The sequence below is a fragment of the Pezoporus flaviventris genome, unplaced genomic scaffold (genome assembly GCF_033815535.1).
Source record: "Pezoporus flaviventris isolate CSIRO_AGI_PZ_B2104156 unplaced genomic scaffold, CSIRO_AGI_Pfla_v1 ptg000002l, whole genome shotgun sequence".
In the NCBI taxonomy this organism is placed as follows: domain Eukaryota; kingdom Metazoa; phylum Chordata; class Aves; order Psittaciformes; family Psittacidae; genus Pezoporus; species Pezoporus flaviventris.
This window is the reverse complement of record NW_026892550.1, coordinates 63,076,228-63,092,078: the sequence shown is the minus strand read 5'-3', so window position 1 is coordinate 63,092,078 and position 15,851 is coordinate 63,076,228. Positions and strand designations below refer to the sequence as shown.

At 38.3% G+C, this 15,851-nt stretch overlaps 1 protein-coding gene across 10 annotated transcripts in view; it reads right to left on the bottom strand.

Annotated features, from left to right (window-relative positions):
- INPP4B (inositol polyphosphate-4-phosphatase type II B) overlaps positions 1-15,851 on the bottom strand; it is a 309,539-nt gene that overhangs the window by 152,694 nt on the left and 140,994 nt on the right. For 8 of the 10 annotated variants that reach the window (XM_061441944.1, XM_061441955.1, XM_061441896.1 and 5 more), the window contains 2 exons: positions 14,306-14,424; positions 12,409-12,525 (listed from right to left, as the gene is read on the bottom strand). In XM_061441944.1, coding sequence (XP_061297928.1) covers positions 12,409-12,525; positions 14,306-14,424 — 236 coding nt within the window. Of the gene's footprint in view, positions 1-4,875; positions 5,077-12,408; positions 12,526-14,305; positions 14,425-15,851 lie in introns of those variants that run through there. The other 2 variants (XM_061441966.1, XM_061441974.1) reach the window with 1 other exon arrangement.

The following is a 15,851-nucleotide window of genomic DNA, read 5'->3' as shown; positions in this document are numbered from 1 at the left end:
AATTAAGTGGCTTTACTAAAGTATGATAAGCTTTTTCTCATAGTTTGTAGCACTAAATCTGAACGAGCCATGAATAAATCACATGAATGAGAAACCACAAATAAAATGAAGTTACTTGAAATTACAGTTCTGGGCCCCTCAGTTCAAGAAGGACAGGGAGCTGCTGGAGAGAGTCCAGCGCAGGGCAACTAAGATGATTAAGGGAGTGGAGCATCTCCCTTATGAGGAAAGACTGAGGGAGCTGGGTCTCTATAGTTTGGAGAAGAGGAGACTGAGGGGTGACCTTATCAGTGTCTATAAATATATAAAGGGGGAGTGTCACGAGGACGGAGCCAGGCTCTACTCAGTGGCAAACAATGATAGGACAAGGGGTAATGGGTACAAACTGGAACACAAGAGGTTCCACTTAAACTTGAGAAGAAACTTCTTCTCAGTGAGGGTGACGGAACACTGGAACAGGCTGCCCAGGGAGGTTGTGGAGTCTCCTTCCCTGGAGACATTCAAAACCCGCCTGGACGCATTCCTGTGTAACATTATCTAGGTGTTCCTGCTCCGGCAGGGGGATTGGACTAGATGATCTTTCGAGGTCCCTTCCAATCTCTAACATACTGTGATACTGTGATACTGTGATACTACTTTGGTGTAGATAAGCAAACTACACACAATTCCATATTCCCTGAATAGGACATTTTTTTTAAGATAGTAAGAAACAGACTTCCATAACTCATCATATTGTACTTGCTAGTAGTATCAGCACATACTGCCTGCATTTTTCAAGGAAAATAAAACATGCATTTTACTTACAGTTGTTTTAGCTACTAATGCTCTAAGTTCCATGTTTATAGAGGCTGAAACTGAATTTGTTCCCCCTTCCCTAGTTTTCATACTCAGTATCACACACAAAAAAAGCATTACAACTTATTATACTCAATATTAGCATATTAGTGACTGCAGAAGCAACTGACACTAACACCACCACCTAACCTAAAAGCCTTAGGTACAGAAAACAAGAATATGCAGGTATAGTGTAATTACATGGACTCTGGATTAGCAAAGCAATTGTAGAGAAGCATGGTCTTCATTTTACCTAAGCTTTCTGTTTCCATCACACGACTTTGTAGTCTTTGTATTATTCTTATTTTAGTGAATTCTGTATTCAGAATTTGTTTGTATATAAACTCAAAGACCTACTACCTTGAGGCTTCACAGTACTAATAGCTATTTCTCCAGCAATTCCTTCCATAGCCTAATGTGTCATTATTCTTTCTAACAGTAATGTCAAAGGAACTGGGACTTGAAGCTCACTCCAGAGATCCAGCTCTACCTGTATGCAAACACACACATCCACCTCTAACAGTATGCAAGCCTGAGATGGAAAGGGGTGGGCTATTTAAGTTCTTAGCATATCAAAGTTTGGCCGCACTTTATACTTCAATCTCTCTGCCTCTGCACATGAGTCTCCTTTCCCTCTGATACTTTCTGCCTGTCACATCTCTAGCAATCTTTTTGCTTGGCCAGCTACTCCCCATCTCCCACTCGCATGCCCAAATCAAATTTCAGCAGTCATGAAACAGAAAACAGCCAAACAAACTACTTCAGCGTGGTGTGTCATCTACAACAGCAATGATGGTACTACCCTGCTATGCGCTACTAGATTAGTCATCTAGAACACACCTAGAACTGAGACTCTTGAGATTCTTCCTAGCCACCCAGTATGCATTTTGTATTGGAATGTTGGCCAAATACTCACCACGTCTCTCCTCCTGGTTTCTAGGAGAGGACTGGTAACTGATAAGGCCAAGGATGTCTTAAGACAGTGAACCTCTGGACACAAGTCTCACACAGTATTGTACATACATGGAAACAGTCTTTCAGGAAGCCTCTCAACGGAACAGGGTATATGTATCTATATTTTAATTTACACTGAAAGGACAGTCTTTTTTCTGTTATACCCAAACCTGAAAGCCATTTGGGCATAGTTAATTAGAAACTTTCTTGTCACAGGGGTGATGTTATTTCAGAACAGGGTAGCAATAACTGGGCAGTAACTGTCCAGAGCTCCCACACTGAGAGATAATTTCTTGAGCAAGAGCCTTGCAATTACTTCTTTTTGAAGAGCCTCCAAGTTATTCCCCAGGAACAGAGGCAGTGAGGATCCACAGCTAGAACAAATCAAGTACCTCCATGCTTGATTTCACTAAGGCAGGTGTGTGTCAAAATCCGAGCCTTGCAAGCATCTCAAAGACACACTGACTGCTGCCTTCTACAGGAAATAAATCGCATTTGTCCCACACAACACAGATTTTATCAGGAAGAACACTATCCTGTCCAAAGTAATCTCACCAGAGAAATAGTTTTCTCCAAAACAAAACTTACAAATCTGCATTTTATGACAAAGCAGATCCATACAGTGGCTCATGGTGCACATGCTGTTGCAATCAAAGGAATCAGCTTTTATCGCTCAATGCATCTAGAAAAAAAGGTTTAGAGCTTTTGATTGCTTCTGACACTCCCAGTAAAACTTCTAAAGGGTAAAGAAGGGAACATAAAACTGTGATCCAGTACTGCCTCTGGTCCTGCTCCCAGATTTTGGTGGAAGTAGTACAGACATAAACTTACTAGACAGTAACACACCTGCCTAATTTTGTGCTAACAGATGCAAAACAGAGAAGGCAGTATCCTCCACTCTTCCTTCCGCGCCATAGAGATCCAGTGATTTCTTTGTTTTGCCTAAAAATAACACAGTGACAAATGCTCATATTCTTCTATAGAACCAAAAACCTAAGCAATATAGGCAACAATATGTAACCATGAGACACACAAAGCAAGAACACTTCAGCCTCCACCAGAAATAATTGTACATTTCAAGTCATATCAATGTACTACACCCATAGTTAAAAAGTTTTCTTCTAATCCCACAAGAATACATACTCTAGTATTGGTACAAATGTACTACTCCTTGGTGTGCATGACAACAAACTTGCTTATCAACTTGTAGACAAAATAGTATTTTTAAATTTCTTTCTAGTGAAAGCTTCAATTTCACTTGAATATGGCTCAGGTGTAATATTTACAGTCAAAACTGACAGAACAGTCTTTGCAAATTGGTATCTCTGGTTTTGTTCTAAACAAAGTTACCTCAAAAGCTCTATGAACCATTACATACAAACCATTACAATGGTTGTTTTAAATACTGTGCCTTACTGATAACATGCTGAAACTGGCAGAGAAAACTGGGGAAGAACAACAAAGATAGGGAAAGGAGGTATAAGGAAAATAGACAGTGTTCCCTACTCCAAATTGAAATTAAAAAAAAAAAAATATAAAAAAAAAGGGAAAAATGAAATCTTACCAATATTGTTTGGATAATTGTGACTTGTAGCTTTTTCATTTCACATTAGTGAGACCGCATATACAACAAAGGGTATAAGGATAATAAGACTGCAAGAATAAGCATCAACAGCTGTATGGTACTATAAAAAACTTCAACTATTCTTGCTTTACAAATATCATAGCTGTGATGAAAAGAACTCCAGAGGGGAAAAAAGAAAAAGAAAGAAAAAATCCACCAAATTCGCAACACCCCAGAATGCTGGGAAAACACACCAAACATACTAAACATAATCCTACCTAATGTCACTGTGCCAGTGACTGCTTGACAAAGATCCATGACCTCATCAATGAGTAATAAATTCAAGGTGATGGAAGGCAGCTTACTTCTCAGTGAAAGGAAATCTCATATACCACAAAGTGCTGTAACACTACAAAGGAGTTGATACTGTGTGCACTGAAACTCTGAGTTTAACTGTTGATGTTTGTAATGTTAATTCACATTTATGCTGGAGAGATTTTCAGAAAAGCAAATGCACTACACTTTGACTATGTTACCGACTATATTTGTCCTTTGTTCTCTTAGTTTTCCAGCCAACATTGCACAAACTGCAAACGGTTTATTAAAAAACTGCATGTTAGAAAGCCAGATTGTTTTCCCCTCTTTTTATGATCATGCAATCCATGGTGAAGAAGACAAAATAAAGAACAGATCAAAACAAAATCCCCATTTCTGGCATGAAAAAAGGCAAGCATGGAGAATTTCAGCCACATGGGAATTTGCTTCTGTAGTATACTGCATAATGATTGCATAAAGAGGTTTTGATTACTGTAAAATTCAATGATACATGCATTTCTAACAACACTGGAATTCCTAAATGATTACATAAACCTTGCATGTTTATTCATCAAATATTTAAAGTACAGCATAATTCAAATCATTTAACTAGTTCACTCCGAACAATTTATTATGCTCTTCTAACAAAAACTTGCTCACGAAGATAGTCTCACGTTAAGTCCAATGCATGCAACTCTTTTTTAAATAGAATTATTTCCTAAGCTTTACTTTGAAAGTACAAAATTTCAAATGCAAACATCTCCTGGTGCAAATATATCCATAACTGTATAGAACACTCTTGTGAGACACATGATAATGGAGAAAAGTCTGTTTTAATAAACTGAATTTGTTCCATTTTCCCAGAACATACACACAAAAACTTGAAAAGAAAAATCTGTTTCCAAACTGGTTTTAAGTGCCTGCTTTCGTAACACAACAGCTCCATACATATTTCTTTACATCCTTTCAATCCTTATTGCATCTAAATATATTAAGTATTATATTTTTGAAATATTTTTGCCACTGAAGGACTAGATTTTAACTATGCTGAACCTTTTACTTATTACATCAATATTGGTAAGTGCCTTTCTCTGAAGAGAGATAGAAGAGGTAGCTAGCAAAGTTAGCTTTTGCACAGGAGTTAGTGGGCCCCATTGAAAAAGCTTTAAATTAGATTTGAAGGGGAAAGGGGGTAAAACCAGGTTTACCTGACATAAGCCTGGGGGCCCAGTGTTAGAGGGATGGTGTGCTAGCAATGTCCTTAGGTCTGCCATCTCAGTGGAGGCAGGGGACAGAGATCTATGTGGCAGCAAAGACGCAACGGCTATTGATGTGTTAGAAACCACTGAAGCACCAGAGAATGGTCACACAGGAATTAGGGCTTCTTCCCCCAAAAAGGTGGGGATCAATAGCCCAGTTGAAGTGCATGACACCAATGCATGCAGCATGGGCAACAAACAGGAAGAGCTGGAAGACATTGTGCGGTGGGAAAACTACGACATAGTTGCCATCACAGAAACACAGTGGGATGACTCTGATAACTGGAGTGCTGAAATGGATGGCTCTAGACTCTTCAGAAGGGAGAGGCAATGAAAGAGAGGTGGTGGGGTAGCCCTAAATGTTAGGGACTGTTTTGATTATCTAGAACTTAATGATGGCAATAACAGGCTTGAGTGTCTATGAGTAAGAATCAGGGGAAAGGCCAACAAGACAGGTATAGTGGTGGGAGTCTGTTACAGACCACTCAACTAGGAAGAAGAGGCAGATGAAATGTTCTGTAAGCAGCTGAGAGAAGTCTCACAATTGCTAGCCTGCATTGTTGTGGGGGACTTCAACTTACCATACAACTGCTGGAAACACAACATAGCAGAGAGCCAACAGTCTCAAAGGTTCCTGGAGACCTTCCTGACTCAGCTGGTGAGTGAGCCAACTAGGGAAGGCACCCACTGGACCTGTTTGTGAACAGAGAAGGACTTGTGGGTGATGTGATAGTTGGAGGCCATCTTGAGCACAATGACCATGAAATGATAGAGGTTTTGATTCTTGGAGAAGTACGGATAGGGGAGTCAGCAGAACTGCTACCTTAGACTTCCGGAGGGCAGACGTCAGCCTTTTTAGAAGACTGGTTGACAGAATCCATTGGAAGGAGAGTCTAGGAAAGCAGGAAATTCTTAGAGAAAGAAATCTTAAATGTGCAGGAGCAGGCCGTCCCCATGTGCCAAAAGATTAGCCAGCAGAAAGAGGACTGGCATGGCTGAACAGACAGCTTCAGCTGGAACACCGGAATAAATAGAAGACCTTATGAACTTCAGCAAAAGGGGTGGGCAACTCAGGAGGACTACAAGGATGTTGTGAGGTTGTGAAAAGAGAAAATTAGAAGGGCCAAAACCCAACTAGAAATTAATCTGGCTACCTCTGCAAATAACAAATACAAATGCTTCTATAAATACAGTAGCAAAAAAAGGAGGGATAAGGAGAATCCCCATCCTTTACTGCAAACACAGTTACAAAGGAAGAGGAAAAGGCTGAGCTTACTTAATGCCTTCTCTGCCTTAGTCTTTCATAGTAAGGCCAGTCATTCTCCCGGTAGCCAGTCCCCTGAGCTGGAAGAGCAGATCATTCACCTTTCTTATGAAAGGGAAATCACCAGTGAGGACAGATCTTATCCTTTGAGTCATTCAAACATTCCCATGTTGCTGCCTTTAGTAGAAGGAAATCCTTCATGCTTGCAGTGCTGGGGCTGCCCATGAGGGCTGCAGCACCCTGCCTGACAAGAGCACTAGCCACCCCTCCTGGAGAACTGCTCCTCCAGTGTCTCCTCCAAGGAACACCAGGTCAAAGGCACTACGAAGGAAAGCGTTATCAACCATTTGAAAGGAAAGAAGCATGTTCTTCAACCTGAGGTCGTGTTTTCACAGCCAGCTTGCTCCACACTTACTAAAGGAACACCATGCTCTTCTTCCTCTATTCACTGCTTTATGCATATTTCAGAGGAAAATATTCCAGCCTTCTATAGCAGGCACATGACTCTTGAACCTTAAAAGTCATCATTAGAAATGAGAGGGCAGTGCAATAACCACCTTGGATCTGTTTGACTATTCCTATGTGCTCCATGCCAGTCAAGCGAGGGATGGAGCAATGAATATCTATGAATATGCATACCCAAGTACTCATGGAAAAATGACACATTTGCAATCTTTTTGAACAGTGCTACAGAGATTAGAAAAATCACACCTATGTTACTGAAATTCTTCGCTGGTTAAAATAAAAATCTACAGGAAAATGTTATCTTTTACTATTTGGCTCTTTTATTTCTAAGCAATTCCAAGGCAACCCCTCACATTTTTACAGAATACAATTAGTCTCATCACTATGTAGTTTTACAGCAGTTTTCCAAAATGTCAGTTCTCAGAGCAAACCTTTGCCTCATGTGAGGCAGCAGTAACACTTGATTGACAGAGCAGGTAGAAAAGGAAAAGAAAAATGGAAAATTAACAAATAGTAGATTACAACTTTCTGTGAAGATACAGCAATAGGGAGGAGTTTGCCTTAAACAGGAAAACAATAATAAGAGGGTATGAGAAATAGTAGGATGAAAAGTAGAATGCATTCAAAGAGAGAAGGAATTTTGGAAAGTCAAATCCTCCCATTGAATTTTCAAGGGCTAAGCACAAACAGCAGTAAGGTTACAAATGGACTTTAAGTCTATACCTGTAACTTTCCCGGTCCTGATGCTTATCCCCAGTTCTCTTACAGATACACTAAGATATATGAAACCTTATCTGTAACCCTCAGCCACTTCAAAGAAAGATTTTATTTCAATATAAATCCAAATGAAAGTCAGCAGTTTGAATTTCCCTTTATACATCCAGACTTTTTAAAAATTCTGAGAAAGACTAATAAATAATACTTCAGGTGGATTCCACATGCATGTGCCCAGAAGAATAAAAAGATCTCTCCCTCCCAGTATCTCTAACAATAGCATTTAGTAAGAATCTATAGTCTGATGCAAAAGGGAAACTACATCTATCAGCAAGTATGTATTTGTGAAAAAAAAAAAAAATTACATGATGTTGAAGAGACACACGAACATCTGAAGCTTTACTGCACGTATTTCTGTTGGTAGGACCATGGTACTATACAGTACTGCTCTATTAAGAAGAATGAGATATTAAGAGTTTCTAATTTAAAGCAATATTTTCCTAAAAATTCTTCAGAGATTACAGTGACCAGAACTGAGAAAAGGAAGAATTAAGTGTTTTTTCTCTAAACAAAGTCAAGCACTTCCAACAGCACTTTAAGTTTTAAAGAAAAAGTAAAAGCAGCTGGAGTAGTTTTAGCATTCACAAAAGGGAGGGACTGAGAGCACTCCAGTACAGGCAGAGTGCAGGTAGATGATGGACAAGCTTTCACATTTATTTCTGCTAATGCGTTTCACATCCTGCTCTGCAGTGTTCCTAATATTCAAGCCATGGGGCCTCTTCAGCAGAGATGACAAACCACACTAAAGTGTGTGGTGGTTTTGTGATATAGATCGATGCCCACAAGGGAAAGTGGAATGCTGTCACTTCAGATTTGGCTTCACAACCAGACTCACAACGCATCTTTTAATGACAGGCAGTCTTCATTTCCTACTCATTCCAGTGTGATTCCATTTTAACAGAGATACTTGCAATACAAAGAAGCATGCAAAGAAAAACCTTTTGCAAATTTTCATTCATAGTAAGCAAGTTTAATAGAAGATTCAAATCTCACCAGTTAAAAGACATGCAATTTGAAGCCTAAATAATCTAAATTTTCACTTTATAACATACGTTTCCACATCTGAAGCTTCACTTTTATCCCTCCTCCTCTTAAAATTAGCAAATTCATCTAACTTTATTCTCAGCGATTAAGAGAAAATTTGGGAAATAACAAATGCATGACCAGACTGTAGAATGAATAAATATTTCAACTGAATTTTATACATCCCATTTCTCCTTGCTTTCAGGAGATTGCACTGGAGTGGCTGTTTATATCTAAATGTGAATTTCAGTACTTATATTCATCTAAAGGAGATTATATCTACCTGCTGCTCTTTAAGGTAAACAGCAAAGACATCCATTAAATCAGTAACCCTAGTTAGGATATGGAGTCTCTCTCTCCTCTTGAAAATAAGGGGAAACTGTGAAGGGGTGGTGCAGAGACCAGACACAGAAAGTTGTCAACCAGGACAGCTTTTACAAGATCTTGTTGCATTAAAACACACATAATCCCACCACACAAGACACAAACATTTTTCAAACCCACTTTACATACAGAAAAGTCAGTGTAATGAGATTTTCAGATATAGATGAGGCAACAGAAGAACCAATCTTGTAAAACAAGCAAACAAAAGTCTCACCAGAGCTAAATGTTACAGTACCGTAAATATAACCACACTGCTCAACACAACGAAGTTCAGAATGCTTGCTGCAGGACACAAGTATGTATATTCTAAACACAGAACAGAAAGACTGCCCTCTCCCAGATTAGACACTAAGCACTCCCTCCTCTTAATATAACACAAATTCATCTATTTTGTATTTCCTGTGAGTCTGTCACATGGCAGTGCTACCCGATTTGTGCTAAACGGTATTTTCAAAGAGAATAAATCTGGCGTCAGTTTTAAAACTCGCTAGACCAAACTTGCATGCTTACAGGAAAGATAAGAATAGCATGTCTGTGCAAAAGTAGTACAGAGGTGGTATTTCAACAGCATATGAGCCTCTAATTCCAATTTTCTTCCACACTTTTCTTGAAAAACACTTAACAGGTGTAGCTCCACCATTACAACAAAACTCAGCTATCAAAATCTTCAAGACAGTGCAGCTCAAGCTGGTGTAACCCAAGGCAATACGGAAAGAAAATCATGATGTAGAAACAGATGTCACTGTACATTTTTCAGAATATGGCATTACCCATTGCTTTGTATGCATGGCTCCACCAGATGTATTAAAATTACACTTCTTAACACACTATATTAGCTTCTTTATTCCAAATATATAGAAGTAAAGTAGGAATAGCATAGTCTTTATTAAAAGTTTCTATTTACACTGCATGGCAGCAATGCCAAAACAAAAATCTGGTTGTCTCTCACCAGGGAGTATCCACTTTCCCTTTAGCATTATGTGTGCACAAACTGAGCAGTATTTAATTCTTTCTGTATTACAGTAAACATCCAACAGGTTTAAATAAGACCTAATTCTTTCATATGGACAGAGGCAGGTTTAGCTAAAACCCAAGAAATTACTTTACCCTGTGATGCACCCACTGCCCTTTCCCTGCCTTTTCTAGTCTTCTATTAGTGGTAGTAAGATCCTGCTGAGTTTAATGCACACAATTCACTTCCTTTAGTTTCATTTTAATTACACAGGAAAAAAAGAAAAAAATAATCATATATTTGTGATGAAGGATATTAACTACTTTGAACTGGTTAACTGAACTAACCAGGTTTAGTACAGCTCTTTGTGGAAATTCCTATTACTGTAGCTTGTTGCCCAATTTTTGCAAAATATTTTGCAGTGTCAGATTCCAGGTTTATTCTGCCATAAGTGCTCACTTGTATGAACTCATGGAAGGTATGGAAGCATGGCCTAGATGACCAAAATGACCTAACAGTCATGAAGCAACCATTAAGGTCTGTGCAGCTGCAGCTATGCTGGTAATGATATCAAGCTGTAGCAGATTTAAACCTTGACTTTTCCAAATCTATATACACCTCCAGACTCAAAAGTCACCTGAATGAATAGAAAAATGCAATGGCTTCCAATTATAGGAAAGTCAAGTTATTAGTTAGATCACTACTGATATTCTAGGATGAAAATAGAAATCCAAATATCGGCATAAATGAAGTCACAGCCTGGGTGGCCCAGGGTCATTCACACATGCTGCAGTCTACCTTGATTTAAATCTTATAGCTTATTTACATTTTTTCTTACCTACATCTAGTTGTAAGATGGCGAAGCAGTAACATCTTTCCTTATAAAAAAAATATTATAAACTATAGATCTGGAATGTTTTACACAGGAACTACATAACTGGTATGAAAAAAAAGAAAAAGGTATTCTCTCCTGTGACTTACAAGCTATGTTAATAGCATTCTCTGGGAGAGACTTCACTCCTGTATTACAATTTTAAGGAGCAGTTATAAATAGTTCTTAAAAGGTTTTAAAAACTTATCAAATTATATCAATTCTCTAGGCTAGATCTTGCCTTGTGTAAAAAGCAATAGAGAGGTCTGCCACTAGAAGAGTAGTAGTACAAGGATAACTGAATCAAGTACATTTTTTTTGCTTACAGATGGGATATTATCTTCTATCATCTGTCAGTCACAATAGAAACTGCAAGAGAAGGGACAAAGTCAAACTCCCTTCACTCAATTCCCCTATCTGTCCATGGGTGACAATTCTACTGAATAAACCGCAGATCCTATTTTAAGCCCCTGTAGTCTTAAACCATAACAAAAAATTAAAACATACACACTATGAAAATATGCATACATGCCTTTTCTCTGGTAATGCTTAAACAGAAAATATAACTTAGTCTCTAAACCGAAAGAAATATATAGATTCTACATCTAAAATATTCCACATATTCCCATTAAAAAAAACAAAAACAAAACCCAAAAACCAACACAGTAAGGAGACAGATCCAACCTGGTTGCTCACAAGAGTCCAAAATTTAAACAAATATATCAACTATTTTCTACCTGAAAAACATTAGAAATCCTCTAAACATATAACTTTACTTTTGCAAGCAGTTCAAAGACACTCTTAAGTTGTAAACTATGCCTTTAATTTCCTTCTTATGGATAATGAACGCATATACAGTCATGACATGAGTTTGCACAGTCTTTAATCATATTGGGAGCCAATTACAGATATGTAAAGGGCAGCTCAGCTAATAAAATACAGGTATCAAGGGCCATTTTTGATGCCCAAGAGAAAACTATCAGCTTGACTCCAGCTGCCACAGAAGAAAAACACACATTTCCCATAGGTCCTATGATATCTTTTAGCTCTATAAGGCTGTCTTGGATCACCTGGAGCACATGCGATGCCACTCAAGGCCTATATTTAGCAGTTACATCACTCAAACACTCCTGTTGACCTCCATATATTATCTCAAGAGTAACTGTTTCTCAGCATAAAAAGATGATGGTGAAACAAAAAATATGCAGTACTGGAACTCAGAATGATTTGCCTTTAGCAATGACACACAAGACCTTGGACTCTCACAAACCAGTAACAGCAAGCAGCCACTGCAGACCTGCAGGTACCATCACGCAAGAGATTAAAATAAAGTATAATTATCTCTCTCAAACACCAGGTTACAGGCTATACCATCATTCTGGTGTGGGTATATATATTATCAGAAACATTTTCTGAAAAATTATTCACAGTGGTGTTATCTCTCTCTTTTGCATATGTTCTCTGCCATCAAAAAGCACAGAAGACTAATCTTTTATTTGCCAGGAATTCCTGTGCCGATTCGTGCAACCAATGAAACAGCAGCAAAGGGTCTATCATAAGCCTGGCTCTCTTTTTCTACTCTCTAACTTAACAACAAAAAATAAACTACATTTTAAGTATAAAAGAAGAGCAGAGCAAAACCAATTCACATAAACCTATTTCCCCAATTTGCAAACTCGCTAAAGAGAGCCAAAGAACCATGTGGAATTGTCAGTACGATTTATGCAAGAAATGAAGCAAAGCACTTACCGTGTCTTGAGATTTATCTTTGACATCGTAGACTGTTAGCTTTATTTTAGTCTCCTCATAGATAGGGTATTCCGGTGGGAATGTCACACCAGTTAAAAACAGTGGATCTTTTGTACCCTGTGTAACATGAGTAAACATTCAGTAAGGTAACAGCTGTGCAATGTGTAGTGTACCAGTGCAGATGTACAGAAACTGTGGGCTCTTTCAAAACCTTTGCTTCTACAGCAGAGAGATCTGAAAAGCTAAGTATTATCCAATCAATACGAAAACTGGAGAACTTTAAAACTTTGTCAGGAAAGTTTCAAATAACTTTCTGGAAAGTTTTTCAACTGGAAGAGATATTAAGTGTTTCTGAAACAGAGACTAACAACATGCCTTTAAACAACTCAGCAGATATCAGTATCTGGAATACAACATGCAATAAACCATCCCTTTCTTTCTCGCACAATACTCTCTGAAAGTACCACAGTTTCATATTAATTTAAATAACCTAAAAATAAAACTTACACACAAACAAAAAAAAAAGAGATCTTCATTAAATCACAATGTCTACAGAAATGCTATGGACACTCCCTGTATTACATTAAGCATTCTGCTTTGTGGGGAGGGGATTACACTACCCCTCTTAGGCAGTAGTGGGGCAAGAAAACATTCCTGTATTTTGTAACATGATTACATCTAAAAGCTCTACAAAGAGGTAACTATTATCACAGCTTCAAGCACACAGACAATTAAATGAAACATATAAAATGGTGCTTATCATTTCCTAATGTTTAATTATAGTTAATTTCCAAAGACTACCAGGCTAGTATCCTTAAATTTTTGTAGAAAACAGCTTTTCTGTGCCCCTTTCTTCCCCCTCCCCTAAACCCTGACTGTGAAGCTAAGAGCCTTGACACACCAAATTCAGGGATTTATTCAGATCTAGGACATTGTGTTAGGAAATGCATCAATACATACATACATATATTCCTTCTATACATACATATATTCCATCTTCTGCACAACATCATTGCAGACAGTCTGCAATGAAACATCCTGATCAGACACAAGATACCTGAATTAAGCAGTTTCAGGATGGTTGATGGCTGAAACTATAACAATTTAATTAGTAGTTGGCTGAAACTGATCACACAAAGAGCTCATGAAATATTTCTACTGTATTTAACAGTTGAAAGAAGCCTTTGGCAAAACCCTGTGTGTGTTTATAATAAGACTTCCCACTTCTTAATGAGTCTCTCCAGTAAGTTAAACAAGTTACACCTACATTGCCTGCTCACACTTCATTTTCTCTGTGAACCATTTTTGCTGGTTTTGACACTTACGCTTATACAGCAAAGCAAAGATATAATACGTGATGCAAGACACTAATTATTTTATATAAAGTCACAGACATTACATACATACACTCCTTCCCTGATTTTAAAATATTAGGCTACTTCTAGAAATTGCAAAACATCAACTTTCCAATGGAAAAAAATAGAACAAGAAACAGGATAACAGACCATACAATACACCTATGTTCTTCTGTAATTTAAAAATACTTTACCAACTCACTGCACTTGTAATTTAGTTTTACTTTGCACTGCCTTGTTCTTTCATGAGAGTAACTATTCCCTGTTTCATTCTAGACTTACGTCTGGAGAACCGGAGTATTCTCTACATCTCTACTTGGAACAACACAGCTTTAATGAAAAGCCAAGTTCATTTCTAACTGTTTATCCTGGTTAAATGCCAAGAACTACAGAACACTCTTAGGTATGCTTTAGTAACTGCCAGAGTGTGCTTGTCTTACCTCAGACTATGCACTAACTTGTTTTATTTCTCATTCCCTTTCTAAGGAAGAAACGAGCTATTTATTAATCAACATGTTAATTGAATTAAGAAAGACTCTCACCTCCACGATTTCAGTGCTTGAATACCTCGTCAAAATGTGCTCTGCTGGATATAGCACTGAGACTTGTACGAATGTATTCAGCTTCCGATCACGGGTAGCAGTCACTAGATCCTTGCATGCTGGAGACAGTACAAAATAAAAATGAAATTCTCAAAAGAAAACTCTGGGAAAAAGCTGTCACAGGCACAGGACAAAGCAGACTAAGCGCCAGCTCCAGATCAGATCTCTAGAGACAAGCCGATTTAACAGAGGAAGTCCCTTGGAAGTAACTTACAGAAATAGGAAGTCACATGCTGCAGCACTGAACTGAGATTTCGTTTCCACTAAAAATACTTGCAGCTTCTGCAAAGCTCCGTGCCAGAGGCTCATCAGCTCCAGTATATGAATGTGCGTGCGCATACACACACACTTACACACACTGCAACATTAGGTAATTTTACATAAGTACTTATTCCATTTGCCACAAAATCTCCCTTAGCAGCCTAATTTGAGCATCTCTTGTCTGACAATTTTCACAGTACACAACCATTTTAAACACATTCTAAACTAGTTAAATGCTCTCAGTGATTAGGTTAGTTTACACAGTCTGATACTACATTGGGAACTTTTTAGTAGAATTAATCACTGAGTAAAAATCTACGTAACTAAAAGCAGACAGCAAAACAACCAATTCTTTTGTCTGGCATATAAATTAGAAGAATAATTGTATTCTGGCTATGTCACATCATTATTAAACCTTATTCTAGCAAACAAGTATAGAGAAATTCAGCTCTTGTTTAATAATTTGCTGTTACCCTGGGCTCACTAATGCAGGTGACTGAGTTCACTCTTTAGACTAATACACCTCATCCCTTCTAACCAAAAGGATGAAAGCACCAAAATGGAAAAGGAGAAAAGAAACAAGTGCCCCATTAGCTGTTCTGCAGAAGGGATGTAGACTAACGAGGCATGCACTGGTTCAAAAGCAAAACCCATTCACCTTACATTCTTCAGCAGAGAAGACACAACAGTGAATACTGTGATAGCACCTAGCTAGTGCTTTCTGCGGAGCATCACACTACACTGGGAACTTAGAATCCAGAGGAAAGGAAAGCAAACCCCATGGGTTTGGAGAGGCTAATTGTCAAGAAAATGCTGTGAAATTTTCTAGGAGTCACTGCCAACCACGGGCTTCCTCAAGTGCACCTGACCTTTAGCGTTTTGAAAGATGAGTGATTATCTTCACAGCAAGCAAACCTGGCCTGATGAGAAGTCAAGGCAAGGAAAGGTCTGATACATACAAAAGGCCAACTCAGCTTGGTTTATACTTTTTTTTTTTTTTTTTTGAGTGGGGGGGCTAGGGCCTGCTGCTTGAGGAAATAAAAGGAAAACTGGCTGAAGGTTTTACCACTCCTTCCATAACAGTTAAAAGAAAAGGGAAAAAGGAAGCAACTAAATCTAATCTTCACTGAGCATTTTGAAGCTTTTGCTTTAGCCCAAACTCCCAATGTAATCTCTTGATAGACAGTCTCAAACTGACCCCATCATAATTTGGTGGTACAAGTAG